This window comes from Dasypus novemcinctus, chromosome 13 (assembly GCF_030445035.2).
Source record: "Dasypus novemcinctus isolate mDasNov1 chromosome 13, mDasNov1.1.hap2, whole genome shotgun sequence".
Taxonomy (NCBI): domain Eukaryota; kingdom Metazoa; phylum Chordata; class Mammalia; order Cingulata; family Dasypodidae; genus Dasypus; species Dasypus novemcinctus.
The window spans coordinates 55,302,106-55,324,433 of record NC_080685.1 but is presented as its reverse complement, the minus strand read 5'-3'; the positions used below and the strand labels follow the sequence as shown (position 1 = coordinate 55,324,433).

The following is a 22,328-nucleotide window of genomic DNA, read 5'->3' as shown; positions in this document are numbered from 1 at the left end:
TCTGCCATAACCCACTGAATGTACCCAGTTTTATAGGGTAAACTATTATCTGTGTAGTGCAGCAGTGCCCCAAAATGTGTTCACCAAGTGTGGTGAGTGTGCCACAATAAGGGAGGTTGTTAGTGAGAGAGGAGTGGAATGTGCGGTATGGGGGGTATACAGGAACCTCTTATATTTTTTAATGTAACTTTTTTTCGTGATGTATATATCTTCAAAAAAATACAATTTACAAAAATGATGTGGTGGGGGGTGGGGAACCTCATGTTTTTTTTTTTTTTTTTAATGTAACATTCCTTGTGATCTATTAACTTTAATTAAAAAAATAAATAAATTTTTTTAAAAAGTGGTCTTAAAAACATTCAAGAAGATGTAGGAAATTACAAAGAAATAACTAAAATATATCAGGAAAACAATTAATGAACAATATGAGAATATTAATAAAGAGAGAAATTTTTAACAGGAACCAATCAAAACTACAGCAAGAGCACTATAACTGAAATGAAAAATTCCCATGAGGATTTAAAACAGATTGAAGCTATAAGAAGAATCAGTGAATTTGAAGACAAGATCCTTGAAGTGAGTCAGGCTGGGGAGCAGAAAAAACAAACAAACAAATATTAAAAGCCAAAATAGCCTAAGACAGATATGGGACATCATCAAACACACCAATATACATGTTACAGGGGTCCCAGAAGGAGAAGAAAGAGAGAAAGGGGCAGAAAGTGTATTCAAAGAAATATTGACAGAGAACTTCACAAACTTAGCAAAAGATGAAAATATGCACATCCAAGAAGCTCAGAGAATACCAAACAGTATAAACATGAAGAAAAGTACACACCATCATATACTGATTACACTACAAAATGCAAAGGACAAGGAGAGAGTTCTGAAAGCTGCAAGAGCAAAGCAACATGTTATGTACAAGGGAGTCCCAATTAGATTGGGTGTTGGTGTTTCATGAGAAACCATAGAGGCAAGAAGAAAGTGGGTTGAAATACCTAAATGCTGAAGGAAAACAACTGCCTACCAAGAATTTTATACCTGACAAAACTCACTGTCAAAAATGAGGGGGAGATCAAGACATTTTCATATAAACAAAAGCTGAAAGTTCATCATCACTAGACCTGCTCTACAAGCTAAAGGGAGTTCTTCAGACTGAAACAAAAGGACACTAGACAGTGGTTCAAAGCAAGATAAAGAAGTAAAGGCCTGTGGTAAAGGTAACCATTTGGGGAATTATAAATGCCAGTATTATGGTAGTATATTGTTTGGCATGAAACTCTATTTCTTACTTCCTACAAATGCTAAAATGCAAATGCATAAAAATTAATGATAGATTAAGGGAGAGAGGGCAAGATGGCAGCAGAATAGGGAGCTCTAAGAACTAGCTCATCCTAATGCGCAGTTAGTAATCAGCTAGGATCTATCTAAATCTCCTGTTTGGAGGGTTCAAGAGACTAGAACACTGTACATCATCCATGAAAGAGCAGAAGAATGAGACTGACAATTTGTGAATTTTTCCCTCCACTCTGTGGAGGCTGGTGCCCATCCCCCACTGGAAGGGCAGGCCACCTGAGGAGCCACTCCCTGGCTAGAATTGGAAGTTCCATTTTCCCACAAACAGGGGAGGAGAAGATGGCTGGGCATTGACTGTGGCTATTAATTAGCAAATTTGGCTAGATAGATTCTGATTCTAAGTAGAGGTAAACTTTAAACCCATCCAAGTCAGAAAGATGCTAACAGCCTCCATTTAAACTCTTCCCAGAGCAATAGTGGAAGCAGGGATGGTTGACAATCACAGTGACTTCCTGGACAATGGGAATTGGCTTCGTTTCACCCAGATCAGATCACAACACCAGACTAGGTGGCAACCCCACCTCTGACAGGGAAGGAAAGTGGGGGGAGTATCATCAATTTCTTGGGGCAACATGAGCAGTTTCAGTCAGCACAATTTAGAATACCACCCACACCCTTGGCTCCAACACCAAAGGCAGGGAAGAAAGGGGAATAATCAGGTGAATAGAGCTGAAAAAACTGGTTAAACATGAGCTACTATAAACTTTCAAAATAAGTTGAACCAGGGAAATGGACTTTGGCCCAGTGGTTAGGGCATCCGTCTACCATATGGGAGGTCCACGGTTCAAGCCCCAGGCCTCCTTGACCGTTGTGGAGCTGGCCATGTGCAGCGCTGATGCGCGCAAGGAGTGCTGTGCCACGCAAGGGTGTCCCCTGCGTGGGGGAGCCCCACGCGCAAGGAGTGTGCCTGTGAGGAAAAGCCGCCCAGCGTGAAAAGAAAGAGCAGCCTGCCCAGGAATGGCGCCGCCCACACTTCCTGTGCTGCTGACGACAACAGAAGCAGACAAAGAAACAAGACGCAGCAAATAGACACCAAGAACAGACAACCAGGGGAGGGGGGGAAATTAAATAAATAAATCTTTAAAAAAAAAAAAAAGTTGAACCAAATGTCAAAGATAACATTTAGCAAAAAGCCAATCAACAAGAAAGACCTAGGCTAAAGAGAGAACCTGAACTCAGAATAAATATGTCAATTATATATCTTGCCATAACCCACTGAATGGACTGGGAAAGAGTGTAAACTACAATGTAAATTATAATCCATGCTGTGTAGCAATGCTCCAAAATGTATTCATCAAATGCAATGAACGTACCACACTAATGAAAGAAGTTGTTCATGTGGGAGGAGTGGAGGTGTGGGGAGCGGGGTATATGGGAACCTCTTATATTTTTTACTGTAATATTTTGTGTGGTCTATATATCTTTTTTAAAAAGTTAATAAAAAAGGAAAAGAAAAGAAAAGAAAATCAGATGCTGAGACACCAGCAATAAATTGCATGCCATGCTAAGAAATCGAAAGATATGACCCAGTAAAAGAAACAAATTAAACCTCCAGATGACATACAGGATTTGAGACAAGTAAATTCAAACAAATGCCCTTAATAAATTCAATGAAATAGGTAAAGAGACACTGGGTATGCACAAAGAAGAAATTTAAAGCATGCAAAAAAAGTAACAGATCTTGTGGGAATGAAAGCTACAATAAATTAAATAAAAAAATATACTGGAGGCATACATCAGCAGATTTGAAGAGGCAGTAGAAAAGATCAATGAAGTCTAAGACAGGGCATCTGTAATATAACACATAGAAGAATGTATAAAGAAAATAATGGAAAAAACAAAACAGGGTCTCAGGGAACTAAATGAAAGCACAAGGTGCTCAAACACACATTATGGATGTCCCAGAAGGAGAAGAGAAGGGAAAACGAGTGGAAGGAATATTTTATGAAATAATGGTAGAAAGTTTCCTAACTCTTTTGAAGGACATATTTATGTCCAAGAAGAAGAATGTACTCTTATCAAAACAAATCCAAAAAGACCTATTCCAAGACACATAATAATCAGAATGTCAAATGCCAAAGATAAAGAGAAAATTTCTGAACACTGCAAAAGAAAAGTGATTCATCACATAAGTGGGATGCTCAGTAAGCTTAACTGCTGATTTCTCATCAACAACCATGAAAGTGAGAAGGCAGAGTTATGATATATTTTAGATAATGAAACAGAAAAACTGCTGTCCAATAATTCTATATCCAGCAAAATTGTTCTCCCAAAATGAGGGTGACTTTAAAGTATTCACAGATCAACAGAAACTAAGAGAGTTCATCAACAAGAGACTGGCTTTACAAGAAATACTAAGGCCAGTGTTGCAACCTGAAAGGAAAAGACAGAGAGAGAGGCTGGGAGAAGATTCCAGAAATAAACATTATCAGTAAAAGCAACTAAAAGTGTAATAAGAGTGGTGAATATATGTGGCAGTTTGATATTATCTATCAATTCCAAAAAGAGATATTGATTATGTTTGTAAACTTGTCTTTTCCTCTGGGCATAATACCATTTAATTGATTTAAATTCAAAGGCTTTATATTTACTTGATTAAATCAAGGTTAGGTCTTTGATTTGACCATGTCATCAGGGTGTGAAGAGCTGAGTTCCTGCCCCCCCCCCCCCCTTGGTGGGCTATATAAGCAGACATTCAATCAAGAACACAGAAGTAGATGCACAGATGATACAGAGGAAGAGAGACAGCCCAATAGACATGGCAGAGGCCCCAGGAAGAGAGATGGGCCATTCACCTGATAGAGCTGATCTTATGAAGAGAGCAGAGCAGCTGAGCCCCCAAAGAAACAACTCCTTGTAAGAGAGATGAACCCTATACCAGTCTACAGCTGAGATTGGAAGAACCTGTACCCATGGAGCCTTAAAAGGAAGAGGAAACCTGAACTCTTGTAGACATTGCCTGCCATCTTGCTTCAGCACACGGCAGCAGACATTTGGTGAGGAAGCTCCTCTTATGGTACTTTGAGCTGGAATCTTTAGGGTCTTGTAACTGTAGCTTTTGCCCCAAATATATACCCTTTATAAAAGCCAACAGATTATTGGTAGTTTGCATCAGTACACCTTTGACTGACTAAAAATATATAATATATGACTTACAAAAGACAATGGACAAATAGGTAAAATAAATATTTCCTTCAGCATAATAGCATTGAATGTTAATGGATTAAATTTCTCCAGCAAAAGACACAGACTCATGAAATGGATTTTTTAAAAAAAGAGCCATCTCTTTGCTGTCTACAAGAGACTCATTTTAGAGCTAAGGATACAAATAGAAATAGAAAGAGAAAGGCTGAAAAAGATATTTCACACTTACATTAACCAAAAAAAGCTTCAGTAGCTATACTAATATCAGATAAAATAGACTTCAAAAGCAAAGTTATTGAAGAGACAAAGAAGGACATTATATATTGTTAAAAGGGGGAAATCCTCTAAGAGAAATAACAATTGTAAATATGCATGTAACCAGGGTGCACCAAAATACATGAGGCAAACTTGGCAAAACTGAAGGTAGAAATAGATGTGTCTACAATAATAGTTAAATACAAGACTCACATCAGTAGACAGAACATTTAGACAGAAGATCAATAAGGAAATAATGAACTTGAACAATTTGATAAACTTGACCTAAAAAACATCTACAGAACGATGTACCCCAAAACTCATGGATCATTCTCCATGACTGATCACATGTTGGTTCATAAAACAGATCTCAATAAATTTTAAAATATTGAAATTACATAGAGAACTTTCTCTGATCTAAAGGAATGAAGGTGGAAGTCAATAACAGGCAGAGGACTGGAAAATGCACAAATGAATGGAAATTAAACAGTACTTTCTTAAACAACCAGTGGGTCAAAGAAGAAATTGCAAGAGAAATCAGTGAGTATATCAAGATGAATGAAAATGAATGCACAACATATCAAAACTTTTGAGATGCAGCAAAAAAAGTGCTGAGAGGATAATTACAGCACTAAATAACTACATTGAAATGGAAAAAAAACAAAGAGCTAAAATCAAAGAGCTAACTACAAACTGGAGAAACTAGAAAAAGAACAGCAAAATAATCCCAAATCAAATAGAAGGAAAGAAATAACAAAGAATAGAGCAGAAATAAATGAAATTAAGAACTAAAATACAGAAAAAAGCAATAGAGAGAATGGGGGAAAAAACTTGGTTCTTTGAGAAGATCAACAAAATTGAGAAACCATTAACTTAAATGAAAAAGAAAAAATAGAGAAGATGCAAATAAATAAAATCAGAAATGAGAGGGAGGACATTACAACTGATCCCCAAAATGAAAGACATCATAAACAACAAACTAGACTCTGTAGATGAAATGGACAAATTCCTAGAAACCCATAAGCATTCTACAATGACCTTAGAAGAAATAGAAGAGCTTAACAAAGAAACCATAAGCAAAGAGATTGAAACAGTTATCAAAACCCTCTTAGAACACTGTCTAAATGAGTACACCTCATAATCTCTCCTGCAAAGGCATGGCTGAGTAGAGTTGGAATCTTGCCAGAGCAGGTTGTTTCGGGGGCTTGCAAGACAGAAGGTATATGGACATTGATTTGGAGAGACTGTGACAGAAGTAGTGCTTGCTAAAGGTAAAATTGCAGGTTTCTAGCACAGAGGTCAGAAGTTGTGGGGAGGTGGGACCCTTGCCCCTAGGGTTGGTGACTGCAGTGTTCCCTGAAAACTGTCAGTTGTGTGGCAGCATTACCAAACCTTGTGTTCCCAGATGTGTGGTCCCCAGGTTTGTGTCCCCTAAGCTCCCATAGCCCTCATTCCATAGACCCACATACACTGAGTCTGCAATATACCGGACTTCCCTTTCCCAAATACAGTGCTCCCTGAGGCCTGGGATTACCCTAGCCCTCCAGTTTTGGACTGACTCTATGAGTGGGAGGGATTTGGTGGGAGGTGCAGAGGGGGCCAAACGAGTGCAGGTTCAATTTTCTGGTCGCTTCCCCTTTTTTTTTGAGCTTGAGGAGCATATCAGCTGGCTTGGGGAGAACCTGGGAAGAAAGGAGAAGCAAATCTCCTGAGAAAGTCCAATTTACCTAAATGCCCTGGGATAGGAAAGTTGGTCTGGGAGAAGGTGGAGTCAGAAAATCAACTAGCCCTCCTGTAGCACACCTAAAGGAGAGGGACTGTAGGACATGCTTTCCAAACTTCCAATAGCATATTTGGGGTTCCTGGTGTGGTGTGGGTCCTGTCTCTCTGGAAATTAAGAATCATTATTTTCTGTGCTGAGCTGGTTCTCCAAGGACCCACTTGGATCTCCTACTGGACCCCTCACATAGCTTTTCTGCTGCCTTGGGAGAGAGGGAAGTGAGGAAGGGAGAAAGGGGGAATATCAGACTTCTAAGCATTTTATTTAACTGCAAAGAGGATTCTTTGCTTGAAACATTGTCTGGTCTTTTTTGTTGGTTTGTTTTTTTGTTTTTCCTTCCTCTTTATCCCCCCCCACAGTCCTTTTTTCTTTTCATCTTTTTCTTTTTCTTGCTTGCTTCCCTCCCATTTTTGTCCCTCTTTTTTCTTTCTTTCTCTTATTTTTTTTATATTAGGTGCTGCAGGGAGCACTTCACATTTGCTGTGTTTCCTCATCCTCAATTTACTCTTTTCTGTGTGTATTTATTTTGGCTACCAACACTATCCCCTTTTCTCTATATCTTTCTATCCTCTATCATTTATTGTTTCTCTTACATTCCACCTCTCTTTGTTTGGCCCCCAATTTTTCTGACTTTTTATTTCTAATACCTTTGTTCTGTTTTCAGTCTTTCATTCACTGTTTATATTATTGTCCTTTCTTTTCTCTTTCCCTCTCTCCTGACCACACTGGCCTTGAATTCATACTATATTCCTCCCCATATTCAGTTTACTATCTCATTATAGATACTCCACTTTTTTTATTGTTATAACTCTACACAGCTTACATGAGTCTAATATCCATTCTCCAAGATCTGACATGGTTCCTCTGTTAACATTTACTATCAATATTACTATTATACTTTTTGTTTTGTTTTGTTTCTTTTGTTTCCCTTTTGTTTCCTCTGGCCCTAATGTTTTCCTTCAAGTGAATTTAGTCAACCACAAGGAAATAGAATAAGAAGAACAAAGTGACAAAGAGAAGACTTAACACACATGCAAAAACAACAACTAATTAAGCCCATGACTAGACAAAGAAGTTAAGCAACTGAATAAACTTGTCAAGATAAAATGATGACCAGACAGCAATGAAAAACTACAAACCAAACTAATAATCAGGAAAACATGGCCAATCCAATTAACAAACTAAAAATCAGGAAGGGGAGCAGAACTTCAAACAAGTAATTAAACTCTCAAAACATACATTAAGGACCAATTGATGAAGAGAAGAAGAGATTAAGAATATGAAGAAAACACTTGGAGACAATACAGAAGAAATTGCAATCACATGCAAAAAGATAACAGATATGATGGTGATGAACAGTAAAATTCAAGAAATCAAAACTACCCTCTCAGTAAATAACAGCAGATTCGAAGAGGCAGAGGAAAGTTAGTGATGTGGAAGACAGTATATCTGAAATCAAACAGATAGTAGAACTGATTGATAAAAAGATAGAAAAATCCATCAGGAACTTAGGAACCTGAATGACAATGCAAAATGCACAAACATACACATTATAGGCATCCCAGAAGGAGAAAAAAAGAGAAAGGGGACAGAAGGGGTGTTAGAGGAAATAATAGCTGAAAAGTTCCCAAACCTATTGAAGGAGATGGATGTACATGTCCAGGAAACACAACATACCCCAAACAGCATAAATCCCAACAGCCTACCCCAAGACATATACTTGTCAAATTATCCAATGCTCAAAACAAAGAGAAAATACAAAAAACAGCAAGAGGAAAGAGAACCATCACATACAAAGGAAGCTCCATAAGATTAAGTGCTGATTTCTCATCTGAAACCATGGAGGCAAGAAGGCAGTAGTATGACATAGTCAAGGTACTAAAAGAAAAAATTTTCCACCCAAGAATATTCTATCCAGCTAAGCTAGCATTCAAAAATGATGGCGAGTTCAAAATATTCACACATACAAAGAAACTAAGAGAGTATTCCAACAAGAACCCTGGCCTTCAAGAAATACTAAAGGGAGTTCTGCAGGAACTCTGCAGGAGACAGAATTTGAGGAGAGTGTAAGACAAAAAGAGGGAAAAAATCAAACAAAATATGAAAAAACACAAATCCAAAGAAAATATGGCTAATATAAGTAATTTCTTGAATGTAATAACACTGAATGTCAATGGATTAAACTCATCTGTCAAAAGACTCAGACTGGAAGATTGGATAAGGAAATAGAAGGAAACTTTCTGAACATGATAAAGGGTATATATGAAAAACCCACAGCTAACATCATTTACAATGGTGAAATCCTAAAATCTTTTCCTCTAAGATCAGGAACAAGACAAGGATGCCCACTATCACCATTTCTATTTAAAATTGTCTTAGAAGAACTTGCTTGAGCACTGAGGCAAGAACCAGGTATAAAAGGCATCCAAATTGGAAAGGAAGAAGTCAAAATTTCATTATTTGCAGATGACATGATCCTTTACATAGAAAACCCTGAGAGGTCTACAACAAAGCTTCTAGAACTCAAAAATGAGTTCAGTAAAGTCGCAGGTTATAAGATCAATGTGCAAAATTCAGTAGCATTTCTGTACACCAATAATGAGCAATCTCAGGAGGAAATCAAGAAACAAATACCATTTACAATAAATAAAAAATTCAAATACCTAGGAATAAATTTAACTAAAGATGTAAAAGACTTATACACAGAAAACTACACAACACTGTTCAAGGAAATCAAAGAAGACCTAAATAAATGGAAGAATATTCCTTGTTCTTGGATAGGAAGACTAAATATTATTAAGATGTCTATCCTACCAAAACTTATCTACAGATTCAATGCAATCCCAATAAAAATCAACACAGCATTCTTTAATGAACTAGAAAAACAAACTATGAAATTTATTGGATAGGAAAGAAGCCCTGAATAGCCAAAGACATATTGAAAAAGAAAAACGAAATTGGAGGAATCATACTACCTGACGTCAAAACACTACAAAGCTACAGTAGTGAAAACAGCATGGTATTGACACAAGGATAGACACACTGACCAATGGAACCGAATTGAGAATTCTGATATAGATCCTCATATATACAGTCATATGAAATTCGACAAGGCCACCAAACCCACTTAACTGGGAGAGAATGGCCTCTTCAACAAATGGTGCCTGAAGAACTGGATATCCATATGTAAAAGAATGAAAGAGGATTACCAGCTCAAACATACAAAAATCAACTCAAGATGGATAGAAGACCTAAATATAAGAGCCAAGACCATAAAGACCTTGGAAAGCAATATAAGGAAACATCTACAGGACTTTGTAATAGGAAATGGTTTCATGAACTTCACACCAAAAGCATGAGCAGCAAAAGAACAAATAGATAAATGGGACTTCCTTAAAATTAAAGTCTGTTGCACCTCAAAGGAGTTTGTCAAGAAAGTGAAAAAACAACCTGACCAATGGGAGAAAATATTTGTACTGTTTATCTGTGGTAGTAATCCCTCAGCGCCAGGGAGGCTCATCTATTTGCTGCAGCTGATATACAGATATTGAAATACAGTGCTTGCTTTGGCAGCATATATACTAAAATTGGAATGATACAGAATTGCATGGCCCTGCACAAGGATGACACGCAAATTTGTGAAGTGTCCCATATTTTTATAGGAGATTGTCAGGCATGTGGTTGAAAGTATAACAATGAGAAAACTTTTTTGAAAATATAATAAGGAAGGTTACCTGTTTAATATACTTAAAGGGGAAAATTTGACACAGGGCAGGCTTCTAGGGAGTGTGTGAGTGCTCATTTTTTCATAGTGGGTTATATCATTGGATGGAGACCCATACAATAAGAGTGAAGGTATACCCACATTCTGGGGAGGACTGATGTTCTCAAATAGATGAAATTATATTATATTTCTCAAGAGAATTGGTGGCTCCCAATTGGTTAGGGCAGTCAAGCCTGTCAAGCCCTCAACATTGTTGCAAGTATCTCTGAATGTGGTCCTTCAAGTAATGAAGATTGATTGTCACTGTGGGTCCTGAGGGAAGGGTGAAAGAGGTATTGAATAGATGGAATCAGTGTAACTGTGGGGCAATGGAAGTGTTCCACAAGATTATGCAAAATGGATATAGGACACGTTAAATTACACCAAAAATGTATAAAAGCCTATAAGCTAAAATGTAAACCATAATGTAAACTCAAGCATAACTATATTCGAAAGCTATTGTCTCAATATCTGTACATCAGTTGCAGCAAATATAATGTGAACGTGTAAAAAGATCATTGCTGGGGAAGGGACAAAGTGTTTGATGCTGGATGTGTGGGAATACAGTATATTGTATATATGAATTACTGTGATCTAAAACTTTTGTGAAGACAAATTTAATAATTAGAAAAAAAAGAAAATGAAAGGATGTAGACACTGAGAAAGAAATGGAAGAAATTTCCTTGCCACTGTACATACAGGGCAACACTTAGAGCAGTGATAAAAGGCAAAACATCAAAAACAAAGCTTTTTCATTTTTTTGTTTTTTGATACCCCAATTTATTTTTACTTTAATTTCTCTAAATAAGTATGTATTCTATACCTAACCTTTAAACCCATCACAATATTCCATTTTACTGTTAATGGAACCTGGCAATATATTAGGTTTCATTTTCGAAGAAGTTTTGGATCACAGAGAGATGCAACTATAGGAGGGGAGGAATACTGGTGTGGGATGTTATTGATAGGGGACACATGATTGGGAGGGAATTCTCCAGGGCATGTATACAAGGTAACTAAAAATATTTGGATACTTTCATAGTGGTTACAGTTATAAACAACAACTGAGGGAGTACTGAGTTCCTAGCCAGGGGAGCTCTATCACATTCCCCAGTGGAACAGCAAGAATCCTCCAAGTGCAATGGCAAAGACCACTAAAGAAGGATGGTCCAACAATGAGCCCTTAATACTAATAACTATGCTTGTGAGCCTGTGTGTCTGAAACAAGAACGAGGCCTATAGCTGCATGATGCCTAAGAATTACCTCCTGAAAGCCTCCATGCTGCTCAAATGTGGCCAGTCTTGAAGCCAAACTCAGCATGTAAATGCATTACCTTCCCCCCAGCATGGGACATGACTCCTGGGGATGAGCCTCCCTGGCACTGAGGGATTACTACCAAGTACCAGCTGATGATATAACTAGAAAATGACCTTGAATAAAAGGGTCAACTTGGACTATCAGAATATCTCAGACTACATATAATACCAGGAGTTAAAAATGCTTTTTGACCTGAATAAAAGGGGGAAATGGAAAGTACAAATGAGTTTATATGGCTATGAGTCTCCAAAAAATAGTCAGGAGGCCATCTGAGGGGCCATGCTTACTCATGCCTCAGCAGCATCCCAGAGATAATCAAAGTAGATACTACCCCAGGTACTGGTTCTCCTGAGGGCTACAGAGACCCACAGGTTCTATGGTCATGGCAGATGGCTCTGGAGTTCAGTGCCATGTCAGTTGGCCCTACTTTGGAGTTTGTTTTTCTGAGTGTGGTGGAGTTGGACTCAGATGTGACCTTTCTGCACATGCCTCTTCTGTCACTTTTACTGGACCTGTGGTTGTCACTGGGGTTGGTGTGTACTCAGGAGACCTGAATCTCTGGAGTGTCCATGTGACAGCCAGTCCCTGAGCTCAGCAGACTTGCAACTCTACCCTCTGGTTTATTGGACTTACTCTGGCCAGCTAACAGGGAGATGAAGAAGGTCAACCACCACACCAGGGAGCCAAGAGTGCCTAAAACTGAAAGCAGAATTACAGCCATCATGCACATGGACTCTAAGCCCCCTCTTGATATAGAGGTGGAATGGACATAACCATCCCAGAGTGCACAGGGTGGAGCAATAGAGTATGGATTAGAGTGGACTTACTGATATTCTACTATGGAACTATTGTGATTAGTAATGAAAGAAATTGTAGCATTGATGTGGATAAAGAAAATGGCCATGATGGCTGCTGAGGGTAGTGACAGGGAAGAAGAGATATGATGTGGGGGTATTTTTAGGCCTTGGAGTTGTCCTGGGTGGTACTGCAGGGACAGATGCTGGACATTGTATGTCCTGCCATGGCCCACTGGGTGAACTGGGGGAGAGTGTAAACTACAACGTAAACCATTATCCATGGGGTGCAGAAGGGCTCCAAAATGTATTCACCAAATGCAATGAATGTGCCATGATGATGAAAGAGGTTGTTGATGTGGGAGGAGTGGGGTGAGGGGGGTCGGGGGTGTATGGGGGCCTCTTATATTTTTTTAATGTAACACTTTTTTAAAAATAGAGGGGAAAAAAAACAACCAAACAAACAAAAAACCCTCCCAGATCCTGCTACATTCTCTAAAGAGTGGCAAGAATCTCTAAAGTACATAGGCAGTGCATAGTGAAGGATGACAGACCAATATGCCAGAACCCTGATAGTAATGCTTGTATTTATGAACCTTATTCTTGTAAAATTGAAACTAGTAATAAATATTGTTTAAGAGTTACCTCATGCAAACCTCCTTGTTGATCCAATGTGGCCTCTCTGTAAGGCAGATTCAGCCAAAAACACTACCTTCCCCCAGCGTGGGACGTGACTCCTGGACATGGGCCTTCCTGTCACTGAGGGATTATTACCAGTGGCATTTGAAAAAATACCTTGACCCAAAAGGGGAAATATTAAGTAGAAATGAGTGTTTATGGCTGAGAGATTTCAAAGTGAGTTGGGAGGTCATTCCAGAGATTATGCTTTTGCATGTCTCAGGAGGACCTCACTGACTGCCACAGTAAGCAATGCCTCAAGCAGGGGTGCTCCTAGAAGTGGCTCTAGAGACATCTGGACACTATAGGCAAGGCAGACAACCCCAGGAAATTTGCACCCCGTTGGTGGGCCTACCTTGGAATATTTGTTACCCTATTTCCCCAATGTAACAGAGTTAGACTCATTTATAATTTCCCTACATACAGTTGTTCTGCCCCTTTTATTTGAACCTATAACCAGCACTATACCCATTAAATATATGTCCCAGATACTTAAATCTTTGGTCCATTCATATTTCAGTTGAGCCCTTAATCTCAACAGTTATAGCCATCACCTACTCTCCAGTTCATCAGGCTCATCCAAGACAACAAACAAAATAATGGTGATGGACAGCACTGATTAAAAAAAAAAAACAACAACAGAGTATATACAACCTCAAACAAGACAGTTCCAACCATCTGCCCCATGGGATCTAAATGCTGTCTCAATCAGAAGCAGAATGGGCACCACTATCCCAAAATTCTCAAGATTCAAGAAGAATGAACACACCTAGGGGGGTAAAGAAAACACAGTCCAAAGAACTTGTAACCCTGATATAGAGATAGTGGTCACCAGAACTTCTGAGGGGAAGGAGAGGGAAGAGTAGGCATAACATGGGGCAATTTGGGGACACTGGAATTGTTCTGCATGAAATTGCAATGACAGCTACAGGCTATTATACATTTTGTTAAAACCTCTAAGATTGTGTGGTGTAAAGTGTAGACAAATGTAAACTATAGACCATGGTCAGTAACAATGCTTTAATATTTGTTCCTCAATTGTAACAAATGTACCACCCTAATTAAAGATTTTATTACTATGAGAATATGTCAAGGGGAAAGGGTGTGGAGTTTATGGGAATCCCCTATGTTTTTGGCGTAACATTTCTGTAATCTAAAACTTCTTCAGAAATAAAGAATAATAAAAATTTTTTAAACCCAAAAAAGAAAACCCCAGGACAAAATGGCTTCACAAGTGAATTCTACTAATTATTAAAAGATTTAATACCAATCTTGCTAAAAAAATTGAACAAGAACACTTAAAAATTCGTTCTATGAAGCCAACAACACCTAAATCAAAGCCAAAGATACTACAAAGAAAATTACATATCCATTTCCCTAATGAATGTAAATGTGAAAATCCCACTTGCTAAGTGAGTCCAACAGCACATTAAAAGAATTATACATCATGATCATGTGGATTTTTATACAGTTCAACACAAGAAAATCAATCAGTGTAATATGCCACACTAATAAATTTGAAGAAGAAAAATCATATGATCATTTTTTTATTAATTCGGAGAGGGCATTTGACAAAATACAAAATCCTTTCTTGATTAAAAAAAAACACTTTGAAACATAGGAATAGAAAGAAACTTTCTCAATATGATAAACCTTATACCCAAAGTACAAGCAATGAAAGATAAAACAAATAAATGTGACCTCCACAAAATTAAATAAATTCGTTCATCATATGATTTTGCCAAGAATCTGAAAGAAGGTTGCTCAATGGGAGAATATATCCACATATTGGATAAGGAATTATATAAAGAGATCATTAGCTCAACAATTTTTTAAAAATGAGTAACTCAATCAAAAATGTGCAAAGGACTTGAATAGACATTTTTTCCCATAGCGAAAATAAAAATGGCTGAAAAGCACATGAAATAATGTTCAACATCACTAAGTATTAGGAAAATCCGGTTCAAAACTAAAATGAGGTATTATTTCATATCTTATAGAGTGACCATTATTAAAATTTTAAAAACCCCAGAAAACTACAAGTGGTAGAGAGGATGTAGAGAAATAGGACCACTCCCTCTCTGTTGGTAGAAATGTAGAATGGTGCAGCAGCCTCTGTGAGAGAAAGTTTGGCCATTCTTCGGGAGGCTAAATACAGAACTGTTGTATGATACAGCAATCTCACTACTCAGAATATATTCAGAAGAAAAAGTAAGGATGTGACTGACATTTGTGAATAGTGGCACTATTCACGATTGCAGAAGGATGGATACAGTCCAGGTGTCCATCAACCAACGAATGGATAAACAAAATGTGGTAAATACATACAGTGGGATACTAGTATGTATTCCATTATATGTATATATCTTGTATGGATGAATCTTGAGGACATTATGTTGAGTGAAATAAGCCAGACACAAAAGTATTGTATAGTCTCACTAATATGAACTAAATACAATAAGTAAACTCATGGAGTTAAAATCTAGAGTAAAGGTCACTAGAAGATAGAATGAGTGCTGAGAAAGGGGAGCTAATGTGTAATGTAAGTAGAATTTTTAACAAGGTGTCTGTAAATGTGTATAAGTGGATAGAGTTGATGGTAACACATTACAGTGAGTATAATTAACACTGTTGATTTGTAAATACAATTGTCACTGAAAGGCATAGTCTAGGGATGTAATCAATTGAAAGAAAGCTAGAATCTTGGGACTGCATATTAGTGAGATCTGTGGTGGATGAGGACTGTGGTTAATACAAATACATGAATGTTCTTCTATGAACATAGTGAATGTATGTCACTATTATAAGGTGTTAAGAATATAGTGATACATGGGAAAATATAATCAATGCAACTTAAGACTGTAGTTAACAGTATATTATAATATTTTTGCATCCTGTAATGTGGCAGAGGATCTGTCTTTTGGAGTAATAAAAAGTTCTAATACTGACTAATGGGATGACAGTACAACTCTGTGGTGAAATTGAGAGCTCCTGAGTGTACACTTTGCATGGTTTGTACAAGTGTTGGCACTGTATAACACAGTGAACCCTGTGGTAGAGAAGGTACTGTGGTTTACAGTACAAATGTGAGAACACTCTTTCAGAAGTTTAACAAATGTATAATACTAATGCATGATGTTAATTATAGGGCGGTTTGTGGGGAAATATACATAATGTAAGCTATGCACTATAGGTAGTAGTAATATTTGGATGTTCTTTTATCAATTAAAACAAATGTTCAACAACAATGCAAGGTGTTGGTGGTGAGGTGGTATATGGGAATCCTATACATTATGCAAGATAGTTTTGTAAACTCACAATTCTCTATTATAAAAAGAGTATTATGTATGAAAGACCCACATAGGGAAAAAAGTAATGATAAATCTAGGTTTTTGGACATCGATGTACAAAGATATAAGTGGTAACATGGGCAAAAAATAGTGGGATACAGATGGGTATAAGAAAAGTTTATGTATATGCTTTTGAAGTTAAGTTGGTATTGAACCAAATACGGTTGTTATATATTTACAATGTTAAATGTTAAACCCATGGCAACAACAAAGAAAATAGATAAAAAATAGATCCAGGTTGAAATAAGAAGCACCCAATATGGTACAACACAAGAAAGCAAATAAATATGTCAGCTTTAATGGAAGTGAGGGACAAAGAAAAGTAGAAGACTTACAAAGATTAAATAGTAAAATGACAGAAGAAAATCCTTTATTATCAGTAGTGATTTTAAATGTAAATGGGTTAAGCTCTCCTGTCAAAAGGCAGAGATTTGCAGAATCTCTGCGAATGCTCTCTGCTAGAGAATAACCTTAAATTTGAAAATGCAAGTAAATTGAGGGTGAAACAATGGGGGAGAAACATATACCATTCAAGTAGTAATCAAAGAAGAGCTGGGGTGGCTATACTAATATCAGATAAAATAGACTTTAAGTTAAAAATGGATATTAGGGACAAAGATGGTCATAATATACTGATAAAGGGGACACTTTAACAGGAAAATGTAACAAATACAAATAGATGTGCACCTAATAGCAGAGACCCAAAAATATATGAAGCAAATACTGGCAGATTTGAAGGGAGAAATTGGCACTTGTACATTAAATATAGGAGAATTTAACACACCATTCTCAATAACAGATAAAATATCTAGTCAGAAGATCAGTAAGAAAGTGCATGCCTTGAATGATATACTAAATGAACAAGACCTAACAGACAAATATAGAACACTGTAATTAACAAAAGCAGATTACACTCTCTTCTTGTGTGCATATGGATCATTCTGCAGGATAGGAGAATCTTGGACCTCCTTATGTTGGATCACAAAATAGGGCTCAATAAACACAAAATATTGAAATAATATAGTATATATTTCCTGACGCCAATGGAATGAAACTAGAAACCAATAACAGCAGGAGAAAGGAAAATTCACAAATGTTTGAAAATTAAACAACATACTCTTTAAAAAATAATGGGTTAAAGGGGAAATCAGAAGTGAATTACAAAATATCTTGAGGAGACTGAAAATAGAAATAATATATCAAAACTTAAGGAATGCAGTGAAAGTAGTGCCAGAGGGAAATTTATAGTTCTAAATGCTAATATTGAAAAAGAAGGAAGATTTCAAACCAGAGTTCAACCAAAGCAAGCAGAAGGAAGGAAATAGCAAAGATTTTTTTAAAAAACAAAACCAAAAATATACAATAGAATCAACGAAACCAAACATTGGTTCTTTGACAAAGAAAAAAAAAAGAGAGAGGACACAACTAACAAAAGTCAGAAAGAAAAAGGAAACACTAGTACTGACTCCACTGACACAAAAAAACACTGTAAGTGGGCACTATGAACAACTGCACACCATAAATTAGATAACCTAGATGAAAAGGGCACATTTTTAAAAACACACAAGCTACTTACCTTGACACAGAAAGAAATAGAAGAAACCAATAAACCAATTACTAAAGACTAAAGAGATTTAATCAGTAATCAAAACCTCCCAACAAAGAAAAGCCCAGGACCAGATGATTTCACAGGGGAATTCTACCAAACATTCCAAGAAGATTTTATCCAATTCTGCTCAAATTCTTCAAAAAAACTGAGGAAGAGGGAACATTTCCTAAATTGTTCTACAAGGTCAACATCACCCTCATATAAAAACTGGATAAAGGTACCACAAGAAAAGAAACTACAGACCAATATCTCTTATGAATGTAGATGCAAAAATCCTCAACAAACTATGAGCAAACCCAATCTGACAGCATATTAAAAGAATTACACACCATGATCAAGTGGGATTTATTCCTGGTATACAAGGTCGAATCAACATAAGACAGTCAATTAATGTATACATCACATTAGCAGAACAGAGGAGAAAAACACATGATCATTTTATTCAATGCAGAAAAGGCATTTGACAAAATATCCTTTCTTGATAAAAATAATTAGAGGACTAGGAATTCAAGGAAACTTCCTCAACATGATAAAGCTTGTATATGAAAATTCCACAGCTAACATCCTATTTAATGGTGAAGAAGTGAAAGCTTTCCATCCTAAGATCAGGAAAAAGACAATGATGCCAACTGCCACCAATGTTCTTCAACATTGTACTAGAAGTTCTTGCCAGAGCAATTAGACAAGAAAAAGAAATAAAAGGTATCCACATTGGAAAGGAAGAAGTAAAATTTCCCTATTTGCAGATGATATGATCCCAAATACACAAAATTATAAAAAATCCACAAAAAAGTTCCTAGAGCTAATAAATGAATTCAGCAAATTAGCAGAGTCAAGATCAACACCTCAATATCAGAAGTGTTTCTATACGTAAGCAGTGAAAAATCAGGAGAAGAAATCAGGAAAAAATTCTATTCATAATAGCAACTAAAAGAATAAAAAATCTAGTAGTAAACCTTACTAAGGATATAAACAACTTGTATACAGAAATCTATTCATACAACACATTGCTAAAAGAAGTTAAAGAAGACCTAAATAAATGTAAGGATATTCAGTGTTCTTGTATTGGAAGACTAAATGTTATTTTGTCAATACTACCCAAAGTAATTTACATTCAATGCAATCCCAATAAAAATTTCAACAACCTTCTTTCCAGAAATAGAGAAGCCAATCATCAATTTTATATGAAAGGGTAAGTTACCCCCAATATCTAAAGCCTTCTTGATAAAGAAGAATGAAGTTTGAGAACTCACACTTCCTGATCTTAAAACTTATTACAAATCCACAGTAGTCAAAGCAGCATAGTACTGACATAAGGATAGATACAGACCAACAGAATTGACTGAAAGCTCAAAAATCAACCCTTATATTTATGGCCAATGGATTTTTTTTAATGCTTTTTTTTTATCCCCCCACCTTGTGACTTTTTGCATGCTGTCTGCTCTCTGTGTCCATTTCACTGTACATTCTTTTACATCTGTATTTGTTTTTCCCTCCCCCATTGTGGCTTGCTTGCTGTCTGCTTTCTGTGTTCATTCTCTGGCAGCTCTTCTGTGTTCCTGCTTGTCTCCCTTCTTTTGTTGCATCACCTTCGCTGAGTCAGCTCTCCTAGACATCTACAGGCCAGATGTTGCTCCATGGTGTCTGTGGGCTGGGTGATGCTCCTGCCTTCACAAGGAGGCCCTGGGACACAAATCGAGGACCTCCCATATGGTAGACTGGAGGGTATCTGATTGAGCCCAGCCAGTTCCCTGGCCAATGAATTTTTGACAAGGTGGCAAAAACGACTCCAATGGGAAAGAATAGTGTCATCAACAAATGGAACTGTGAAAACTGGATCTCCATTTGCAAAAAAAAAAATAACAGACAAAGGACCCCTACTTCACACCAAATACAAAATCAACTCAAAATTAATCAAAGACCTAAATATCAGAAAGAACTACCAAATCCCTGGAAGAAAACATAGGAAAGCATCCTCAAGAACTTATGTTAGTCAATGATTTCTTAGATTTTATACCCAACACACAACCAACAAAACAAACAATAGATAAATGGGACCTAATCAAAATTAAATACTTTTGTTCCTCTGGAGGCTTTATCATGGAAGTAAAAAAGACAACACAAACAACAGGAGAAAATATTTGGAAAACCATATATCCAATTAAGTATTAATATCCAGTATATAAAGAAATCCTTCAAATTAACAATGAAAGACAAGCAACCCAATTTAAAAATGGGCAAAAGACTTGAACAGACACTTTTCCAAAGATGATATAAAAATGGCTAGAAAGCACATAAAAAGATGTTCATTATCATTAGCCATCAGGGAAATGCAAATCAAGACCACAATGAGATACAATTTTACATCCAATAGAATGACTGCAATTTAAAAAAAGCAAAAAACAGAAAATATCAAGTGTTGGAGACCATGTGATCTGGAAATCCCACTACTAGCAATATATCCAAAAGAATTGAAATCAAACAGATATTTACATAGTGATGTTCATAGCAGTATTATTAACAACTGCCAAAAGATGGAAGCAACCCAAGTGTCCAAGTGGATAAATAAAATGTGGTAAATATATACAATGGAATATTATTTAGCCATAAAAGGGATGAAGTCTTGATAAATGCAACAACATTGATGAACCTTGAAAACATCATGTTGAGTGAAAAAAGCCAGACACAAATAGACAATATTGTATGATCTCACTGATTTAAAACAATTAGAACAAGCAAACTCATAGAGTCAGAATCTAGAGTATAGGTTAACAGGGGATGGGGTGGGACATGGATTGGGAAGTTAAGGCTTAAAATGTACAGGGTTGCTATATGGAATGATGGGAATGTTTTGGTAATAACTGGTCATGATGGTGGTACAATATCATGAATGCCATTATCAGCACTCAAATATATATCTGAATATGATTAAAAGAGTTAATGGTACACTGTATATGAGAATGGAATAAAAAATTTTAATCCATGGAAGCATAGTACACAAAGAGTGAATCCTATATTAAACCATGAACTTCAATTAACAAAATTATAAAAATGTGCTATCATCAATTGTATCATATGTTCCATGCATACAAGTCATTGTTGGTGGAATTTTGTATGAGTAGCCTGTATTTTATGCATGATTGTTCTTTATAATCACAACTTCTCTGAAAAAGGGAAAACAATACTTTAAAATGCACTACTATTTAAAATACCTTTAATGAGTGGCTATGCTCCACGGAATCATTGCAATATATGTAGATAGGAGTGGAAAATAATATGCATCTAAGGAACATTTTGATGGTGGCTTTTACCCAAAATTGAGAGAAACATTCTAGATCACCTCCCTGAGTGGCAGAGTTCTGGAGTCCAAGCCTCTTAGTTATAATTGTTACCAGTGATTCTCCACAATTAAGAAATACATGATCCTCTGACATCCTTCATGATCTTATCTACTAAACACAGTCTCCAAGAGATATCTTTCACTCTCTTGGTAGAGAAATTTGTTTATATGTAGAAGCTGTATAATTGTGGTAGTTATCTGACATTCTGATGTTATAGATTAGGATCCAGGAGAAATCCATGGCGATATTAAACTAAGATGTAGATAATCAAATGGTTTAGCAAGCAGGTTTTAGAGCTGTACTACCTTGGTTCAAATCCTGGCTTCACCATTTCTAGTTATAGGATGGAAAGTAATTGATTTAAGTTTTCTGGGTCTCAGATTAGTCTCCTCATTGTTACTGTAAAGATTAAACAATATAATATGGGTAAAACAATTAAAATAGTGATTGGTACATAATGTGCACATTAAATGCTATTATTATTACAACAGAGTCATATGTTACAAGATATTAAGAGGTCAAAAAAGAAGACACTGAAATACCATCAAGCTCACATTATTAGTTTGATTCTTCCTTCATAATACATAATTTTGAATAAACAAAGCTTTGATCATATGAGATTCTGCAAGAATGACTGCTGTTGTCTTTAAGGTCATTTAGGACATAAAATAATTATGGCTGTTGAAAATGTGGTCCTGGTACAGAGAACAAAAATGATATGATCCTAGACAGGTCCTCCTGAACTTACCTACACAGTTGAAGCCTGCCTCCAGTTCACATGTACTCGAGCAGCCATCCCCACTCAAGAGGTCTCCATCATCACACTCTTCTCCCAGCGTCCTAGAAGGTAAAAACCAAAAATAAATAATGAATGAATGAATAAAATTTTTCTACCATTACTTAAAATTCTTAATGTTTTTAAAATTCCTCTTTACATATT

General features: G+C 36.6%; 1 protein-coding gene and 1 pseudogene across 1 annotated transcript in view; one reads left to right on the top strand and one right to left on the bottom strand.

The window, feature by feature from the left end:
* Window positions 1-22,328, bottom strand: part of PAPPA2 (pappalysin 2) — a 331,690-nt gene that overhangs the window by 154,941 nt on the left and 154,421 nt on the right. Inside the window, exon 9 of the mRNA XM_058310161.1 lies at window positions 22,137-22,228. Coding sequence (XP_058166144.1) covers window positions 22,137-22,228 — 92 coding nt within the window. The remainder of the gene's footprint in view (window positions 1-22,136; window positions 22,229-22,328) is intronic.
* Window positions 10,093-10,193, top strand: LOC111767377 (U6 spliceosomal RNA; annotated as a pseudogene).